Here is an 18,316-nt window from a genome sequence, read left to right on the forward strand (position 1 = left end):
CCCTTCCGATCCGCAGGGCGTCCCCGGGAAAATCGCCCCCCGGCCCCCCCGCCCGGGACCCCCGCCTTCCCATCTCCGAGACCCTCTAATAACGCTGGCATTGGTTAGGCGCTTCCTATGTGCCGAGCACCGTGCTAAGCGCCGGGGGAGACAACAGGGTCATCGGGCCGTCCCCCGTGAGGCTCGCAGTCGATCCCCATTTTCCAGAGGAGGTCACTGAGGCCCAGAGGAGTGAAGTGACTCGCCCACGGTCGCCCAGCTGACAAGTGGCAGAACGCCTCTTTCCACTGAGCCACGCTGCTCCTCCCGACCGTGAGGTCGCGGTGGGCGGGGGACGCGTCCGTCCACTGCCGGGTCGCCCTCTCCCAAGCGCTCGGCGCAGTCCACCGCGCGCAGCAAGCGCCCGGTCGGCACGATCGGACGGAGGAATGAATCCGGCGGAGTCGGCCCGGGAGCTCCCGGCGGGGTTCTTTAATGGCCCGGCTCACGCGACCCGTCGGCCGCGTGGCTCCGGGCGGCTCGCTCGGCTTCCCGGGGCCTCGGTGGCCGCCGTTCGGAAACGACCCACCGCGACCCCCCAGAAGGCGGCCGGGGCCCGGGTTCAGGACAGGGGCTTGATGAAGCCGTAGTCCATGCACTTGACCAGGCAGTCGCGGGCGGCCCGGAGGACCGGCTCCCTCTTGGCGTCGGGCTCCTGCTTGGCCACCACGGTGAGGATCTCCAGCAGCTCGCTGCCCACCAGCTTCCGGGCCAGCTCCGCGTCGGCCGCCAGCAGGTTGTAGGCGACGACCAGGCCGCGGTGTTGGACGGGCAGGAGGGCGTGAAGGCAGAGGCGCTGGAGGATCTCCAGCCACTGCGGCGTCTGCGGCCGGAGGACCGGGCGGCCGTCAGCCCCGGGGGCGGGGGGCGGGGGCCGGGACCCGGGACCGCCCTCCCCCCGGGATAACATTCCTGATAACGGGGTATTTGTCGAGCGCTCACTCCGCGCCCGCCACCGTGATGAGAATGATAATAGTGAAGAGCAGGCAGCGCGGCTCAGCGGAAAGAGCCCGCGTTCCGCTCTGCCGCCCGTCGGCTGGGCGACCTCGCTCGAGTCACTGCCCTTCTCCGGGCCTCGGTTCCCTCGTCTGTCAAGTGGGGATGAAGACGGCGAGCCCCCCGGGGCGCCGCCCGATGAGCTCGTGCCTCCCCCAGCGCCTAGAGCAGTGCTTGGCGCGTAGTGAGCGCTTAAGAAAGACCACCGTGATCAATAATGGTAGTTGTTAGGCGCTGTGATAATAATGATAAGGGTACTTGGTAAGCGCTTACTAGGTGCCAAGCACCTTTCTATAGTAATGTCGGTATCTGTTAAGCGCTTACTACGTGCCGAGCACTGTTCTAAGCGCCGGGGTAGACACAGGCCGTCGTCCCACGCGGGGCTCCCGGTCTTAATCCCCATGTGACAGATGAGGTGACTGAGGCGCAGAGAAGTGAAGTGACTCGCCCACAGTCACCCAGCCGACGAGTGGCCGAGCGGGGATTCGAACCCATGACCCCCGACTCCAAAGCCCACGCTCTTTCCACTGAGCCACGCTGCTTCTAAGCAGTCTTTCTAAGCTTTCTCTGCTTTCTAAGCAGTCCCCGTCCCGCCCGGGGCTCCCACCCCCAGATGCGGGAAGCGAGGCCCGGAGAAGTGAGGCGACTCGTCCAGGCTCACACGGCAGACGCCTGGCGGAGCCGGGATCAGAACCCGGGTCCTCCTGCCTCCCAGGCCCTCGCCCGCCCGGCCCCGGGGCGGCGGGGGGGCGGGGGGAGAACCTCACCACTTCGGTCATCTTGAGGCAGAGCTTCTTGTGGGCGGCGGTGAGCATGGCCAGGGCCCCGGCGGCGGCGGTCTGGACCTTGGGGTCGTCCTCCCCGCACAGCAGGACCATCAGCTTCAGCCGGTCGTTGCCGTCGGCCAGGAAGCGCTCCTGCACCTGCGGCGGGGGGGGCACGGGCTCGGCGCCGCCGCCCCGGCCCGCCGCCCGCCCCCCCGCCCTCGCTCGGCCCTCGGACAGTTGCGTTTCTTGAGCGCCTCCGACGGGCAGGGTACGCTACTCGGCGCTCGGGAGAGTGCGGTGGCATAACGACCCCGCTTTCCGTCGGTTGCGCGGGTCCGTCCGTCCTCCGCCAACAGACCGGGGGCTCCGCGGCCCCGCCGCCTGACCTCGCCCCAGCCTCCGCGGGCCTCGGTCTCCCCGCTGGACGACGGGGGTCCGGGTCGTCTCGTATCCCTCCCCGTAACCCCCAGGGGCCTCTCGGCCGGCGAGGTCGGGCGGAGGCGGGCGAGGCCCTTCCCGCCTCCGCCGCGGATAACGATGACGGCATTTCTTAAGCGCCCACTACGGGCCCGGCACCGATCTCAGCGCTGGGGCAGATCCGGGGCGGTCAGACCACGCTCCCAATCCTCGTTTTCCAGATCGCAGCGGCCCAGAGGCGCCAAGTGAGCGTCCAGGGTCCCACAGCAGGCAGGCGGCGGAGCCGCCATTGGAACCCACGTCCTCCGACTCCCCGGCCCGGGCTCTCGCCCCGCTGCCTCCCACCGTCCGGCGGCCGCCCCCCGTCCCCACCTCTTTGTTGACCGCCAGGTTGCACATGCACTCGGTGGCGGCCTGGCGAAGCTGGTCGTGGTTCTCGAACATGTAGTTCTCGATGTCGGGCAGGGCCTTCTCCTTGACGATCTTCTGCCTGGGGCGGGAGGCCGGGAGGCCCCGGTGGGGACACGGACGGTTGACCCTCCCGCCCCCGAGGGGTCCGGGGGTCACCCGACGGGGCGGGGTGGGCTCCTCGGGGGACGGGTCCCTTCGAGTCGCCTCCTCTTTACGGTCCCTTGGGCGGTCTGACCTTTTTCTGCCCTCGGGGGATTTGTTGAGCGCTCACTACGCGTCGGGCACCGTTCTAAGCGCGGGGGTAATAAGAAGAATAATGATCGTGGTATTTGGTAGGCGCTTACTCTGTGTCAGGCGCTGTTCTAAGCGCCGGGGAAATAATCAGAATAATTGTGGTATTTGGTAGCGCTTACTCTGTGTCAGGCACTGTTCTGAGCGCCGGGGAAATAAGAATAATTGTGGTATTTCTTAAGCGCTTACTCTCTGTCAGGCTTGTTCTGAGCACTGGGATACTAATCGGAAAAATTGTGGTATCTGGTAAGCGCTTACTCTGTGTCGGGCACTGTTCTGAGCGCTGGGGAAATAATAAGAATAACTGTGGTATCTGGTAAGCGCTTACTCTGTGTCGGGCACTTTTCCGAGCGCTGGGATACTGATAAGAATAACTGTGGTATTTGGTAAGCGCTTACTCTCTGTCAGGATGTTCTAAGCGCTGGGATACTAATCAGAATAATCATGGTATTTGGTAAGCGCTCAGTCTGTGTCAGGCACTTTTCCGAGCGCTGGGGAAATAATAAGAATAATCGCGGTATCTGGTCAGCGCTTACTCTGTGTCGGGCACTTTTCCGAGCGCTGGGGAAATAATCAGAATAACTGTGGTATTTGGTCAGCGCTTACTCTGTGTCAGGCACCGTTCTAAGCACTGGGATACTAATAAGAATAACCGTGGTAAGCGCTTACTCTGTGTCAGGCACCGTTCTAAGCGCTGGGGTACTAATAAGAATAATCGCGGTATTTGGTTAGCGCTTACTTTGGGTCAGGCACCGTTCTGAGCGCTGGGATATTAATAAGAATAATTGTGGTATTTGGTCAGCGCTCACTCTGGGTCAGGCACCGTTCTGAGCGCCGGGGAAATAAGAAGAATAATCGTGGTATTTCTTGAGTGCTTACTCTGGGTCAGGCGCCGTTCTGAGCACTGGGATACTAATAAGAATAACTGTGGTATTTGGTAAGCGCTCACTCTGGGTCAGGCACTTTTCTAAGCACTGGGGAAATAATAAGAATAATCGTGGTATTCGGTAAGCGCTCACTCTGGGTCGGGCACCTTTCTGAGCGCTGGGATGCTAATAAGAATAATCGTGGTATTCGATAAGCGCTCACTCTGGGTCGGGCACCGTTCTGAGCGCTGGGATGCTAATAAGAATAATCGTGGTATTCGATAAGCGCTTACTCTGGGTCGGGCACCGTTCTGAGCGCCGGGGAAATAAGAAGAACAACCGTGGTATTGGAACCCAGGCCCCTCCGACTCCGGCCTCCGAACCTAAATCCTCCCCGCTGCAGCCGGGTCCCGTTTCTTCCCTACCGGGGGCTCCGGGGACGTGAAAGGGCGTTGACCGGAGGGGAGCGGGCAGGGGTCGCCGGGCGCCCGCGCCAATCACCTCAGCTTGTCGCTCCTCCCTGCCAGGTTGGTGAGGCCCAGAAGGGCCTCGTAGTTCTGCAGCCCGTCGCGCTCCGTGTCCAGAAGGCGCACCAGGGGCCGGACGACTTCGTACACCTGCCTCGGGGGCGGCGGGGAGGTCACGGGGGGGGGGGGGGGCCGGGGGCCGGGGGCCCTCCCTCCCTCCCTCCCTCCCTCCCGCCGGCCCCGGCCCCCGGCCCGCACCCACCCTCTCTCCCGGGAAGGCGATGTCGGGGTTGGAGATGGCCGCGATCTTGGCCAGGGCGTGGGCGGCCTTGATCTTGCCCACGCCGGTGCCCTCCAGGGCCAGCGGGACCAGGGCCTGCGGGGACGGAGGACGGAGAGACGGGGTCGGGGTGGTCCAGGCCGCCCCCCCCGACGCCCTCGTGCCCCGGCCGGGCCGCCCCGCCGCCCCCCGGGCCCCCCCACCGGCTCTCGGCCTGGGAGAGGGCCTAGTGGGCTCCCCCGGGGGTCCCGCCGCCCCGCCGCCCCTCACCTTGCCGCCCCCCTGGGCCACGATGGAGCCTCGGTCTCGGGCGTTATCGCACAGGGCCAGGAACACCCTGCGGGGGCGAGGGGAAGAGGCCCGCTGGGTCGGGGGTCCGCCCGGCCCGGAGCCGTCGCGTTTAAGCGGGGCCCCCGGCCGCCCTCCTCCTCCTCCTCCCCCCGGGCGCCCGGGCACCTGGCCAGCAGCTCCTTGGTCTGGTCGGTGAGGATGGCGCTGTCCGCCCGCACCATGCAGGCCAGGGCGGAGACGACGCCCGCCTTCAGCAGCCGCTTCACCCGCAGCTCCACGAAGTCCTTCTTGTCCTGGGGGTGGAGGAGAGCGGGGCTCCCCCGGCCCCGTCGGGGTGAAGGGGGGCGGCGAGGCGAGGCGAGGGGCGTCGGGGCCTCCGTCCCGCCCCGTCCCGGACCTCTCCTCCGAGAGGGCCGCCCTGCCCGCTCCGTGGCCTAGTGCCCGGAGCCCGGGCCTGGGTGACGGGAGACCCGGGTTCCAATCCCGGTTCCGCCTCGTCTGGGGCCCGAGCTGGGTCCGGTCGTCCCATCCCCGTTTCCCAGGTGAGGAAATCCATCGCACCTATTGAGCGCTCACCGTACGCAGAGCACCGGACTCCGCACTCGGGCGAGGACGACACGGCAGTCGGCGGACACGGTCCCCGCCCTCAAGGAGCTTACCATCTCGGGAAACTGAGGCACGGCCTACTCCCTCCTACCCAGACCGTGAGGCCCGTACGGGGCGGGGACTGGGTCCGACCTGATTATCTCGTAGCAAGGCCTAGTGGCTAGAGCCTGGGAGTCAGGAGGTCACGGGTTCTAATCCCGGCTCCGCCGCTTGTCCGCCGCGTGACCTTGGGCAAGTCACTTCGCTTCTCTGGGCCTCGGTCCCCTCGGTTGGAAATTGGGGTTGAGACTGCGAGCCCCCGCGGGACAGGGATTGGGTCCAACCCGGTGGGCCTGTATCCGCCCCAGCGCTTAGTGTGCACACAGTAAGGGCTTCGCTAATGCCGTGATTGTAATTATTATTAATAATAATAAGTACCTCAGCTCCGAGGGCAGTGCTCGACACAGGGTACGAACCTAATTCTAATTACCGTATTCGTTCTTAAATTTATGCCGTCCCCGGCTCCGCCCCCCCCCCGGGAACCGGCGCGGATCCGGACGAACCCCGAGCCTCGCGCGCCCCCACCCCCGGGCACCCCGCCCCCTCGCCCACCTTGGGGTGCTCCTCGGGCACGTGCTGCTTGGAGAACTTCGCCAGCTGCACCAACTCGGGCACCACCTCCTGCACGTCGTAGCTGTTGGTGCAGTTCACCAGGGTGCTGGCCACCGAGTAGAGGATGGTCTTGTCGCTCTCCTAAGGGGGGGGTCCGAGAGAGCGACCTTCGCCCACCCCTCGCCCCTCGGCCGGGGGCGAGGCCGGACCGGGCCCCGGGGGGGGGGGCGCGGCTGGCGGACCCCCTCCCGCCGGGCCGTTGTGTTTATCGAGCGCCTGCTGCGGGCGGGGGGTCCAGGGGGACAGTACGGTGGCCTTGGGCAAGTCGCTCGGCTTCTCCGCGCCTCAGTGACCTCGTCTGGAAAGTGGGGGTTGAGACGGAGAGCCCCACGTGGGACAACCCGGTGACCTCGTACCCACCCCGGCGCTTAGAACGGCGCTCGGCGCGGCGTAAGCGCTTGACACGTGGCGTCGTCACGGTTCTCGCTATCGTAGGCGGGAAGAGAGACTTTCATAGCAATAGCTGACAGAGATGGACGGGAGTGGTGCGGGATGAATAAAGGGAGCGGGTCAGGGCGACGCCGGGGGGGGGGTGGGAGGAGAGGAAGAGGTCGGAAGGAGGAGGGAGAGCCCGGCGGTGCGGAGAAGCCCGGGGGCGGGTGGACGCGCCTTGGCCAGCTGGAACATGGCCCGCAGGGCCGGCCCGTCCTGCACGAAGTCGTCCTTCACGTCGGCGTCCAGGCTCAGGTAGGCCATGCCCTCCACGGCCCACTTGCGGGTGCGGGTGTCGATGGCGGGGTTGCACAGCCACCTGCGGGGCGGGCCGGGGGGCCGGGGCGTCAGGCGGGGGTCCGGCGGGAGGGGGGCGGCCCGGGGGTCCCCCGGCCCTCGCCGCCGCGCTCACCTGCGGCACTGCTTGGCCAGCTTCTCCGTGGAGCCCTCGGCGAACTGACGCAGGCCGTAGTCCGTGCCCCCGGCCGAGCCCAGCTTGCAGAGACCCTGGGGCGGGGGCGGGACGGGCGTTCGCACCCGGGCCCGGGGACCCCATCGACCCCGCCCCCCCCCCCCGGCCCTTCTTATCCGAGAGGCCTCCCCTGACTAAGCCCTGCTTCCCTCTTCTCCCGACGCGCTCCCTTGCTTCATCCCATTGGAGAAGCGGCGGGGGTAGAGGCCCGGGAGTCAGAAGGTCACGGGTCCTCATCCCGGCTCCGCCCCCGGGTGACCTGGCGCGAGTCCCTTCACCTCCTCGTGCCTCAGTTCCCTCGTCTGTAAAATGGGGATGGAGACCGCGAGCCCCACGGGGGCCGTGCCCACCCCGAGTCGCTTGGGTCCACCCCGGCGCCTGGCCTGGGACGTAGTGAGCGCCTAACAAATGCCCTGATCGTTCTCCCCCCCCCCCCCCCCCGGGTCCCGCGGCACCTCGTGTCCATCTCCGTCATCTATTTCTGTCCGTGTCGGTCTCCCCCTCTAGACCGTAAGCTCGCCGTGGGCGGGGGACGCGCCCGCTCTATTGTCCCGTCGTCCCCTCCCCAGCGCCGAGTACGGGGCGCCGCACACGGGAAGCGCTCAATAAACGGGACCCACCGACGGAGCCGGCCGCAGAGCGCCGGAGAGGTCGCCTCCGGGGGACGGCGGCCGCCTCAGGCTCTCCACCCCGGGGTGCTTCCTTCAGTCCAGCCTAAACCCGGCCCCGCCTAAACCCGGGTGGGCGGTCCGGACGAGGGGCGCGGGGGCGGGGGGCCGGGCCGGGGGAGGGACGGAGACGGACTCACCACCAGGGCCCGGATCTTGATCTTCTCGTTCTCGGTGGTCTTGTAGAGGTCCTTGAGCATGGCCACGCCGTTGGCGATGATGAAGGTGGCGCGGCTGAGCTTGGTGGAGGCGTGGATGAGGGCCTCCACGGCCACCAGCTGGTCGACCTCGCGCTCCGACCCGCACAGGGCCACCATCGTCTCCATCACCCCCTTCAGGCCCAGCAGCTTGTTGCCCAGGTCGAAGGGGCCCTGCAGGATGCCCGACACCGTCTGGACGGCGCTCACGTTCTTGTCCATGTCCCGGGGGTCGAACCTGCCCCTGGATGGGACGAGGGGGAGGTCCCTGGGCGAGGGGGAGCTTTCCGGCCCCTCCTCCGGGAAGCCCTCCCTGCCGAGAAGCTCCCTCCCCCCTCCCCCCTCTCTTTTCGGATACCTCCGTCATTCCGTCGCGTCTATTGGGCGCGTCGCTGCGTGCCGAGAGGACGGCGCGACGGGAAGGGGACACGTTCCGTCCCCACGGTGAGCTGGGCTCGGTTACCCACGTAGCCCGCCCCAGGCCCCGTACTAAGCACCGGGGTCGACTCGAGCCAAGCGGCTCGGCCGCGGTCTGTACCGGTCCTGATGATAACTGTGGCTTCTGTGAAGCGCTCACCGCGGGCCGGGCGCTGTACCGAGCCCCGGGGTTGACCCCAGCTAATCCCGGAGAAGCGAAGCGGCTCGCCCGGGGGGTCACGCGGCTGACAGGCGGCTGAGTCGGGATTTGAACCCACGACCTCCGCCTCCCAGGCCCGGGCGATAACGTCGGTATTTGTTAATAACGTTGCCGACTGAGGCACGGAGAAGTGAACTGACCCCCGCCAGGTCCGCGCGCCTTGGGAGGGGGAAACGGTCGACGTCAGGCGGCGAACGAGACCCTCGACCCCGTGCGGCGCGGGAAACCGTCGGCCGTGTGACCTTGGACGAGACCCTTCGCCTCTCTGGGCCTCGGTTCCCCCATCTGTAAAATGGGGATGGACCCGGCGAGCCCCTCGTGAGGCAGGGACTAATAATACTAACCAAGATGGTATTTGTCAAGCGCCTCCGAGCACCGTCCTAAGCGCCGGGGGGGGGGAGGGGGGGATACGAGGTCATCGGGTCGTCCCACCTGAAGCTCACAGTCTCCATCCCCATTTTCCAGAGGAGGGAACCGAGGCCCGGAGAAGCGGAGCGGCTCGCCCGGGGTCACCCGGCAGACAGGCGGCGGAGGCGGGATTAGACCCCACGCCCCCGACTCCCAAGCCCGGGCTCTTTCCGCTTCAACCGGGCCGCTTCCCCGCGTCCGACGCGACGAGCTCGTGTCTACCCCGGCTGCCCGCCCGGCACGTGGTGAGCGCTCGGCGCCTACCGCGGCCGCCGTCGCCGGCATTACGGACCGCGATCCGTCGCGCGGGCCGAGCGCCGGCCGGGAGCGGAGCGGGGCGCCGGGCGTTGGGGAGCCCCGCGGGAGGGCGGGAAGGCCCGAGGGTCCCGGCCCCGGCCCCCCCCACCCCGGCGGCTCACGTGATGAACTCTTCGCAGATCTTCCGGAAGGCGTCGCGCTCGGGGTCGCAGCGCAGGTCGTCGTACAGCTTGCTGAGGAGGAGGGAGGCCAACGCGCGGGTGTTGTCGGTCAGCGGCAGGCAGGACGGAAGCTCGGGCACCTGGCCCACCAGCTTCAGGATCTTCTTCAGGCCTGCGGGGAGGGCGGGCGTAGGGCTCGCGGCCGCGGCCCCGCCCCGGGGCCCCGGACGGACGCTCGGCCCGCTCCCCCCCCCGCCCCGTCCCCTCCACTGACCGTGGTCCACCACGTAGATGGTGCGGGAGTTGTCCCGGATGGCCAGGTCCTTCCTCGGGACGTTTCTGTTGAGGAGGTTGAGGGCCTGGTCCTTCCCGTGGCCCGACACTTTCCCGCTGACCAGCATGTCCAGGAGGTGGTCCGTGATCCGCCTCAGGTCCTTCTTGGAGTCTGGAGGAAGGGCCCGGGGGCCGTGGGACGGCCTTGCGGCAGAGAGCGGGGCCCCCGCCCGGCCCGGGGCCCCTCGCGACGCCCCCGGCGGGGGGAGACCGAGGCCCGGAGGCTCGGCCGCCCGCCCGGGGTCCCTTACCCAAAACCGGGGCCTCCTCCTTGCCCCGCGGCTCTTTCCTGTCGTCGCCGGTCAGGGAGTCGGTGACGGCCTGGAGGAGGGCGCGGGTGGCCAGCGCCGTCTCCTCGTCGTCGGCCGCCAGCAGGCCGCACAGCCGGTCCAGGCGCGTGGCGTGGAGGACGGCGGTGGCCTGGGGGAGACGCCGCCCCCCCCCCCCCCCGACCCGGCCTTCAGCCTCAGCCTCTCCCGCCCCCGCCGACCCCCGCCCGGCGCCCACCCGCCCCGGGCGCGGGGGCCCGCCGGCCTCACCCGAGCCCCGTGCCCGCCGCACAAGCCCGCCAGCGTCCGCACGGCGGCCAGGACCAGCTCGGGCCGCCGGGTCTCCAGCAGCTTCAGCAGCAGGCCGACCCCGTCGTTCCGGAAGATCATCTCGGCCCCCGCCTCCTCCCGGCCCAGGACGATGAGGTTGTTGGCGGCCTGGGGGGAGCGGGGTGGGCGACGGGGAGGGAAGACGTCCGGCCCGAGCCGCCGACCCGGTCCCGGAGCTCGCCCGGGCCCGGGTTCCGGTCCCGGTTCTACCCCTCCCAAGTCACTCGTGTGCCCCGTTTTGATAATGACGTTGGTATTTGTCAAGCCCTTACTGTGTGCGGAGCGCCGTTCTAAGCGCTGGGGGAGACACGGGGGAATCAGGTGGTCCCCCGTGGGGCTCACAGTCTTCGTCCCCATTTGACAGATGAGGGAACTGAGGCCCAGAGAAGTGAAGCGACTCGCCCAGAGTCGCACGGCTGACGAGTGGCCGAGCCGGGGTTCGAACCCATGATCTCTGACTCCAAAGCCCGGGCCCCTCCCACCGAGCCACGCTGCTTCTTTTACAGATGGGGAAACCGAGGCCCAGAGGGCTTGACAATAATAATAATAATAATAATTCTGGTACTTATTAAGCGCTTATTATGTGCCGGGCACCGTACTGAGCTCCGGGGTGGCTAAAAGCAAATCGGGTCGGACACAGTCCCCGTCCCGCATGTAACCGGGTCACGGAGAAGTTAAGGGGGCTCGGCTCAGCGGCGAGAGGCCGGGCTCGGGAGTCAGAGGTCGTGGGTTCTAATCCCGGCTCCGCCACCCGTCTGCCGGGTGACCTCGGGCCAGTCGCTTCACTTCTCCGGAGGAGCAGCGTGGCTCGGTGGAAAGGGCCCGGGCCTGGGAGTCAGAGGTCATGGGTTCGTATCCCAGCTCTGCCCCTCGTCAGCCGTGTGACTGTGGGCGAGTCGCTTCACTTCTCTGGGCCTCGGTTACCTCATCTGGAAAATGGGGATTTACCGTGAGCCCCACGGGGGACAATCGGATTACCTTCTGTCTCCCCCAGCGCTTAGAACAGTGCTCGGCACACGGCAAGCGCTTAACAAATACCAACATCCTTATCATCATGATTCTCTGCGCCTCAGCGACCTCATCTGGAGAACGGGGACGAAGAGCCGGGATGAAAACCCCTGACCTTCCGACCCCGTCCTCCCTCCACAGCAGCGGGCTGCTTCTAGGCTTGCTGCGGGGACAGAATGAGTCGGCCCGGATTTTTGTGTTTTGGGAATCGGGTGTCTGTTAAGCGCTTACTGTGTAATAATAATAATACTGTGGGTATTCGTTAAGCGCTTACTACGTGCCGAGCGCCGTTCCGAGCGCTGGGGCAGACACGGGGGAATCAGGTTGCCCCACGTGGGGCTTAACCCCCATTTTACGGGTGAGGTAACCGAGGCACCGAGAAGTGAAGCGACTCGCCCGGAGTCACCCAGCTGACAGGTGGCCGAGCCGGGATTCGAACCCATGACCCCGGACTCCAAAGCCCGGGCTCTTTCCCTGTCCTGAGCACCGGGGTAGATGCTGGGCGATCGAGTCGGACGCCGTCCCTGTCCCGCCCAAGACACACGGTCTTTAATCAATCCCCAGCTGAGGGAACCGAGGCTCCGAGAAGTGACTCGCCCGAGGTCACGCAACCGGGCGAGCGGCAGAGCCGGAAACCCGGGTCCTTCTGGCTCCCGGGCTCTATCCACGGTGACGCGGGGGCCGGTGATAACCCTGCTATCCGTTAAGTGCTCACTGTGCGCCGGACGCTGTACTGAGCGCCGGGGGGCGGGGAGGAATACAGGCAAATTAGGTTGGACGAGGCACTCCGGGAAAAGATGAGCACCCCGCAGTAAGCGCTCAGTAAATCAGACCGAATGAATGAGAGAAGCGGCGTGGCTCAGCGGAGACAGCGGGGGCCGGGGAGCCAGAGGTCATGGGTTCAAACCCCAGCTCCGCCGCTTGTCAGCGGTGTGACTTTGGGCGAGTCACTTCGCTTCTCTGGGCCTCGGTTCCCTCATCTGGAAAATGGGGGTGAAGACCGTGAGCCCCCCGTGGGACGACCCGATCACCTTGTATCCTTCCCGGCGCTCACAACGGGGCTCTGCACGTGGTAAGCGCTTCACAGACGCCATCGTTATTATTATCACCGAGGCTTAGAGGGCGGGGGTCGGCAGGAAGGCGGGTGAGCGGGGTCCTTTCGGAGGGGGACCCTGTCGAGCGGGGAGGAGACGGAGGGGACCGAGGGGGCGTCACCTTCTCACGCTTCTCCGCCTCGCTGTTCTCGTCCAGCAGGATGGCGAACATGGTCCGCACCCGTGAGTCCGTGGAGAACTGGTCGTGCAGCTGGGAGGAGGGGGGAGCACGGTCGGAGGCCGCCCCCCGCCCCCGGGCGTCCCGAGGGCGGGGTCCGGCGGCCCCTGCGACGGGGCAGGGGGACGGGGACGGGGACGGGGGGGGACACCCCGGGCGGGAGCGGGGAGAGGAGGGGGCGCACCTTGGCCTGGATGCCGGCGCTGAGGCGCCGGAGGGTCTCCCGGAAGGTTTCGTTGCGCGGTTGCAACGTGGCGCAGCGCTGCGCGTCCTTGAAGGCCTGGTCCAGGCGGCCCAGCTGCTCCAGGGCCCGGCAGCGCCGGAACAGGGCCTTCACGTCCGACGCGTCCAAGTCGACGGCTGGGCGCGGGACGGGGCGCGGCTGGGGGCTCCGCCGCCGACCCCCTCCCCGTCCCGCCGCCGACCCCTCGCCCGCGTCCCGCCCCCGGCCCGGGACGCCCTCCCCTCCTCACGGCCGATCGCTCCCCTCGCCTTGGAAGCCGGGGATCGGAGGCCCGCCTCCTCCGGGAGGCCCTCCCTGACCGAGCCCCCCTTCTCCCGCTCCCTTCCGCGACGGCCCGACCCGCTCCCTGGATTCGCCTCAGCCCCGCGGCACTTAGGTCCACGGCTCTAATTTGTTTATTTCTGTTAATATCTGTCTCTCCCGCTGGAACGTAAGCTCTTCGGGCGGCAGGGAATGTGTCTCTCGCCTCCGTGTGATAACGATAAGGGTGTCTGTTACGCACTTACTCTGCGCCGGGCCCCGTACCGAGCACCGGGGGTCGGATGATAATGTTGGCGTTTGTCAAGCGCTCGCTATGTGCAGAGCACCGTTCTAAGCGTTGGGGGGGAGGCGCAGGGTCATCGGGTCGTCCCCCGCGAGGCTCCCAGTTAATCCCCGTTTCGCAGACGAGGGAACCGAGGCACCGAGGAGTGAAGCGCCTCGCCCGCGGTCACCCGGCTGCCGGGGGGCGGAGCCGGGAGTCGAACCCGCGACCCCTGACTCCCAAGCCCGGGCTCCCGCCACTGAGCCGCGCCGCTTCCGAACGGGGACGGACAGCGGACCCGGTCCCACGTGGGGCTCACGCCCTCGATCCCCATTTTACAGACGAGACAGTTGAGGCGCAGAGAAGGGGAGGGACTTGCCCGAGGCCACCCGGGGGCCCGGATTAGAACCCGTGGCCTCCCGAATCTGTCCCTCCCCGGCGCTTAGCGCTCCGCCCACGGTAAGCGCTCGGCAAACACGATCGATCGATCGATCGAGTCCGGGGTGCCGCCGGGGCGGGCCGGTGGCTCCCGAAGTCGCCGTCTCTCACCTTGGGAGGCGTCGGCGGCGGCCCGGTCGTAGCTCTCCTGCCGGCGGGGAGAGGGGCGAGCGTCAGCCGACCGGAGCCGGGGGCCGGGGAAGGGGTTCCGTCCCGGGGCCCTCTGGGTCCGGGACCCGCCCCCGCGGCGGGCTCCCGACGCCCCGAAGGTGTCCGTCGTGACGGGCGGGGGCCCTCCCTCTCCTCTCCCGCCACCCGGGGGTCCCCCCCCGGCCCGGCACGGACCCGTCCGAGGTGGCAGGCGGCCCGGTTGCGGTAGAGGACGGCCCGCAGCGGCCGGTCCGGGCCCAGCTCCAGGGCCCTGGAGTAGCTGCGCGCGGCGGCCTCGTAGTCTCCGGCCCGGAAGCGTCGGTTCCCCTCCTCCTTCAGCAGCAGCGGGTCCCCCATCTGCCGGCGGACGGGCCGTCGGGGGCGGGGGGCGGCGGCCACCGGCCCCCCGCCCCCGGGAGGGCGGCCGGACCCGGGACGGGGGCGAGGGGGCCCGGCCCGAGGCGCCGGGTGAAGGGCGAGGGGAGGCGCTCGATCCATAGAATCGAAGGAACGGATCTTCGATTCGTCTCAAGTCGTCCCCCCCCCCCCCCGCCGACCTTTCGAACGGGGAGAGCGACCCCTGCCCTTCCCCAGGTTGGCGGCGGGCGACCGCGAATACCACGATCCTCCTCCTTCTCATCCCGCGCTTACTACGCGCCGGGCCCCGAACCGAACCCCGGGGCGGACGCCAGGCAGTCGGGTCGGACGCGATCCCGTTTTCCGGATGAGATAGCTGAGGCGCAGGCGAGCTGAATGACTCGCCCGAGGTCACGCAGCAGACCAGTGTCCGGCCCCTACCGACTCCCGGGGCCCGGGCTCTGCCCCCCGGGCCACGCCGCTGCGGCCTCGCCCCGACTCGCTCCCTTTATTCACCCCCCACGTCGCCAGCCCCGCAGCGCTTAGGTCCGTATCCGTCATTTATTCCCGTCTCCCAGCCTCGAGACGGTCGGCTCGTCGTGGGCGGGGAACGGGTCCGTCGACCGCCGCGCCGTCCTCTCCCGGACGCTCGGTACAGTGGTCCGCGCGTTGTCCGACGTGCGTGTGAGTGTCTGTGTGCGTGTGCCCGCCCGTTTCTCCCCCGCACCGGCCCGAAACAACCCGCCCCGGCCCGTCCCCCCGGGACCGAAGCTCAGGGGCCGAAGGCCGACCCCCCCCCCGGCCCTCGACCCCCGTCCCTCCCCCGGCTCCTTCCCGGGAGGCCGGGCCAAACCTCGGCGGCGGTGGAGGCCACGGCGACCTCGGAGGGCAGGAGAAGCGGCGGGGTGGAGGTCTTCCCAGATCCAGAAGACACGTCCGGGGTGGGGGCTCCTCCCTGCCGGGATCCGGCTCCCGGACCCTTTATCTGGAGGCCCCGCTCTCCCTCACCATATTTGGGCAGGGCGAGGGGGTCCCCGGGGTCCGTCAGCGACGCTTGTCGCCTCCCCCGTCCCCTCCCGGCGCGGCGAATCCCAACGCTCACGGGTCACCGGGGATGGGGGGGGCCGGGTGGGGTCGCCTCTCTGCACCCCTCACCCCGTCGGGAGCCCCGGTGGCGGGGTTCTTGGGGTGGGGGGGGGCGGATTTGGGGAAGAGGTCAGGGTCTGGGGTGGGGGCCCGGAGTTAGTCCGTCTCCATTCCTGAGCGGAGCGGGGGGCGGGGAGGGGGCTCGCCGACCAATGCGACGGCCCCGGCGTCCACCCCCCCCCCCCCCCCCCCCGACGCCCCGGCTGTGCGGCTATTCCGGGAACGGTGACAGCTGAGGTCTCGGCGGGTGGGGGTGGGGGTCCGGGGCCTCCCCGGGAATGGGGAAGGACACGCCGGGGGCAGCTGCCCGTCCGGAGCAGGGCGGCAGCTTCTAGAAAGCGTCGGGCGTCGGGGAAGGGGCGGGAAGCATCTGGGTTAGGGGCGCCGGAGGCCAGCCCCGGCTGAAGACTTCCAGGGCACACCTCTCTGAAAGCCCCCCCCCAAAAGCCGGCTCCCCCCCCAACCCCCCCCACCTCCTCCATGGAGCCTTCCAGAATAGCCACGAGTGTCTGACGTCAAATGATAATAATAACGATGGTATCTGTTAAGCGTCTACTATGTGCCGAGCACCCTTCTAAGCGCCGGGGGGGATACGAGGGCATCGGGTCGGCCCGCGTGGGGCTCACGGCCTTCATCCCCGGTTTACAGATGAGGTCACAGAGGCATGGAGAAGCAAAGCGAGCGGCCCAAGGTCACCTAGGAGACGCGTGGGGGGGGGGGGGGCCGGGATCGGAACCCGGGTCTCTTTGACTCCCGGGCCCGGGTTCTACCCACTAGGCCACGCTGCTTCTCAGATGCATTCACACGTGTGCGTTTGGGGGATACGGAGGGAGAAGACGGGCCGTTTTTATACGGTTCTCCCTCTCGATCCCTCTCACTCCGGAAACTCTGGGAGGGAGAGAGACAGTTCGGTGTCTCTCACAGACCCGGCGGGCAGGGCCCGGGGTGGCCATCGGTCGGCCTGCTTTTCGGCCGAGCCGTCCCCCGTCCGCCTCCGACGGGACGGACAGCCGGCCCGCCTCATTCGTTCCTCTTTAATAACGTCGGTATCTGTTAAGCGCTTACTAGGTGCAGAGCGCCGTTCTGAGCGCCGGGGGAGATACGGGACGATCAGGTCGTCCCACGTGGGGCTCGCGGTTTTCATCCCCATTTGACAGATGAGGGAACTGAGGCCCGGAGAAGTGAAGCGACTCGCCCACAGTCACCCGGCTGACAAGTGGCGGAGCGGGGATTCGAACCCATGACCTCTGACTCCAAATCCCGTGCTCTTTCCACTGAGCCACGCTGCTTCTCTATTGAGCGCTTACCGTGTAAGCTCTGGGGAGAGGACGGTACGACACTAATACAAAAAAGATGATATTTGTTAAGCGCTTACGATGGGCCAGGCACCGTTCGTTCATTCACTCAACAGTATTTATCGAGCGCTTACTATGCGCAGAGCACCGTACTCAGCGCTTGGAATGCCCCCATCGGGTTGGAACGTACAAACCCCCGATACGAGGTCATCAGGTTGTCCCACGTGGGGCTGCCAGTCTCCGTCCCCATTTTACAGATGAGGCCCAGAGAAACCAGCCGACAAGTGGTGGGGATTCGAACCCACGACCTCTGACTGCCCAGCCCGCGCTCTTGCCGCTAGGTCGTGCTCCCCGCCCACGGCGAGCTTGCGGCCTAGAAGGAGATTAACGCCCCGCTGACGTGGAACCGGGGGGAGCGGGACGGGCGAGCTGGGGGGGGGGGCCCCCCACCCCGCATCGGGGTCCCGGGCCTGCCTTCCCCCCTCTGCCCCCTCCCCAGCTCCCGTCTGGGTTCTCTTGCCCTCCTGCCCCCCGGGCTTACCATTTCCCGCCCCACCTGCCTCCCGCTCTCCCCCGGGGCGGGGGGACGCGCTGCCCCGAGAAGCAGCGGTGGCCTAGCGGAAAGAGCCCGGGCCCGGAAGCCGGCGCACGTGGGTTCTCATCCCGGCCCCGCCGTGTGTCCGCTGTGTGACCTCGGGCCGGTCGCTTCACTTCTCTGCGCCTCAGTTCCCTCCTCCGTAAAATGGGGATGAAGACCGTGAGCCCCACGTGGGACAACCCGATGACCTCGCGTGTCCCCCCCCAGCGTTTGGAACGGGGCTTGGCGATAGTAGGCGCTTATCAAATAACGCAGCGATCCTCCTCGTCATCGGTACTCTTCTACCGTGAGAAGCCGTGCGGCTTAGTGGAAGAAGCCCGGGCTCGGGAGTCGGAGGGCGTGGGTTCTAATCCCGGCTCCGCCACTTGTCCGCCGCGTGACTTTGGCCGAGCCACTTGGCTTCTCCGGGCCTCGGTTCCCTCATCTGTCAGAGGGTGATGGGGACCGTGAGCCCCAGGTGAGACGACCTGATTCCCCTGTAGTAATAATAATAATGATAATGTCGGCGTTTGTTAAGCGCTTACTAGGCGCAGGGCACCGTTCTAAGCGCTGGGGGAGATACGGGGTCATCGGGTCGGCCCGCGTGAGGCTCACGGTTCGTCCCCATTTTCCAGAGGAGGAACCGAGGCCCAGAGAAGTGAAGCGACTCGCCCGCGGTCACCCGGCTGACGAGCGGCAGAGGGGGAATCGAAACCCGTGACCTCTGACTCCCAAGCCCGGGCTCTTGCCACTGAGCCACGCTGCTTCTTCTGTACCAGCGTGGCTCAGCGGAAAGAGCACGGGCTTTGGAGTCAGGACTCATGAGTTCGAATCCCAGCTCTGCCACTCGTCGGCCGGGTGACCGTGGGCGAGTCGCTTCACTTCTCTGGGCCTCGGTTCCCTCCTCTGTAAGATGGGGATGAAGACTGTGAGCCCCACGTGGGACGACCTGCTTCCCCTAGGTCTACCCCAGCGCTTAGAACGGTGCTCGGCACATAGTGAGCGCTTAACGAATGCCAACGTTATTATTACCAACCCCGGCGCTCGGAACAGCGCTTG

At 67.5% G+C, this 18,316-nt stretch overlaps 1 protein-coding gene across 1 annotated transcript; it reads right to left on the reverse strand.

Moving 5' to 3' along the window:
* Nucleotides 1–442: 442 nt before the first annotated feature.
* On the reverse strand, nt 443–15,333 carry UNC45B (unc-45 myosin chaperone B). Its single transcript, XM_029082821.1, has 20 exons — nt 15,093–15,333; nt 14,078–14,239; nt 13,844–13,880; nt 12,712–12,887; nt 12,471–12,560; nt 10,188–10,355; nt 9,900–10,068; nt 9,590–9,760; nt 9,316–9,487; nt 7,795–8,095; nt 6,927–7,021; nt 6,692–6,833; nt 6,023–6,163; nt 4,991–5,118; nt 4,805–4,871; nt 4,517–4,630; nt 4,289–4,404; nt 2,592–2,709; nt 1,803–1,958; nt 443–862 (listed from the first exon to the last, which is right to left on the reverse strand). Exons 2-20 carry the CDS (start codon nt 14,237–14,239, stop codon nt 602–604), a joined length of 2,784 nt encoding a protein of 927 aa, XP_028938654.1. The 5' UTR covers nt 15,093–15,333; the 3' UTR covers nt 443–601.
* Nucleotides 15,334–18,316: the final 2,983 nt, after the last annotated feature.

This window comes from Ornithorhynchus anatinus, chromosome 17 (assembly GCF_004115215.2).
Source record: "Ornithorhynchus anatinus isolate Pmale09 chromosome 17, mOrnAna1.pri.v4, whole genome shotgun sequence".
Classification (NCBI taxonomy): domain Eukaryota; kingdom Metazoa; phylum Chordata; class Mammalia; order Monotremata; family Ornithorhynchidae; genus Ornithorhynchus; species Ornithorhynchus anatinus.

What these genes read in the sequence shown, in the direction of transcription:
- UNC45B (XM_029082821.1), bottom strand. Translation starts at nt 14,239, where the DNA reads ATGGGGGACCCGCTGCTGCTGAAGGAGGAGGGGAACCGACGCTTCCGG. An exon ending in GGAGGAGGCCCCGGTTTTGG is followed by an intron (nt 9,761 to 9,899) that starts GTAAGGGACCCC and finishes CCCTTCCTCCAG; the next exon opens with ACTCCAAGAAGGACCTGAGG. An exon ending in GGGAGGAGCGACAAGCTGAG is followed by an intron (nt 2,710 to 4,288) that starts GTGATTGGCGCG and finishes CTCCCGCCCCAG; the next exon opens with GCAGAAGATCGTCAAGGAGA.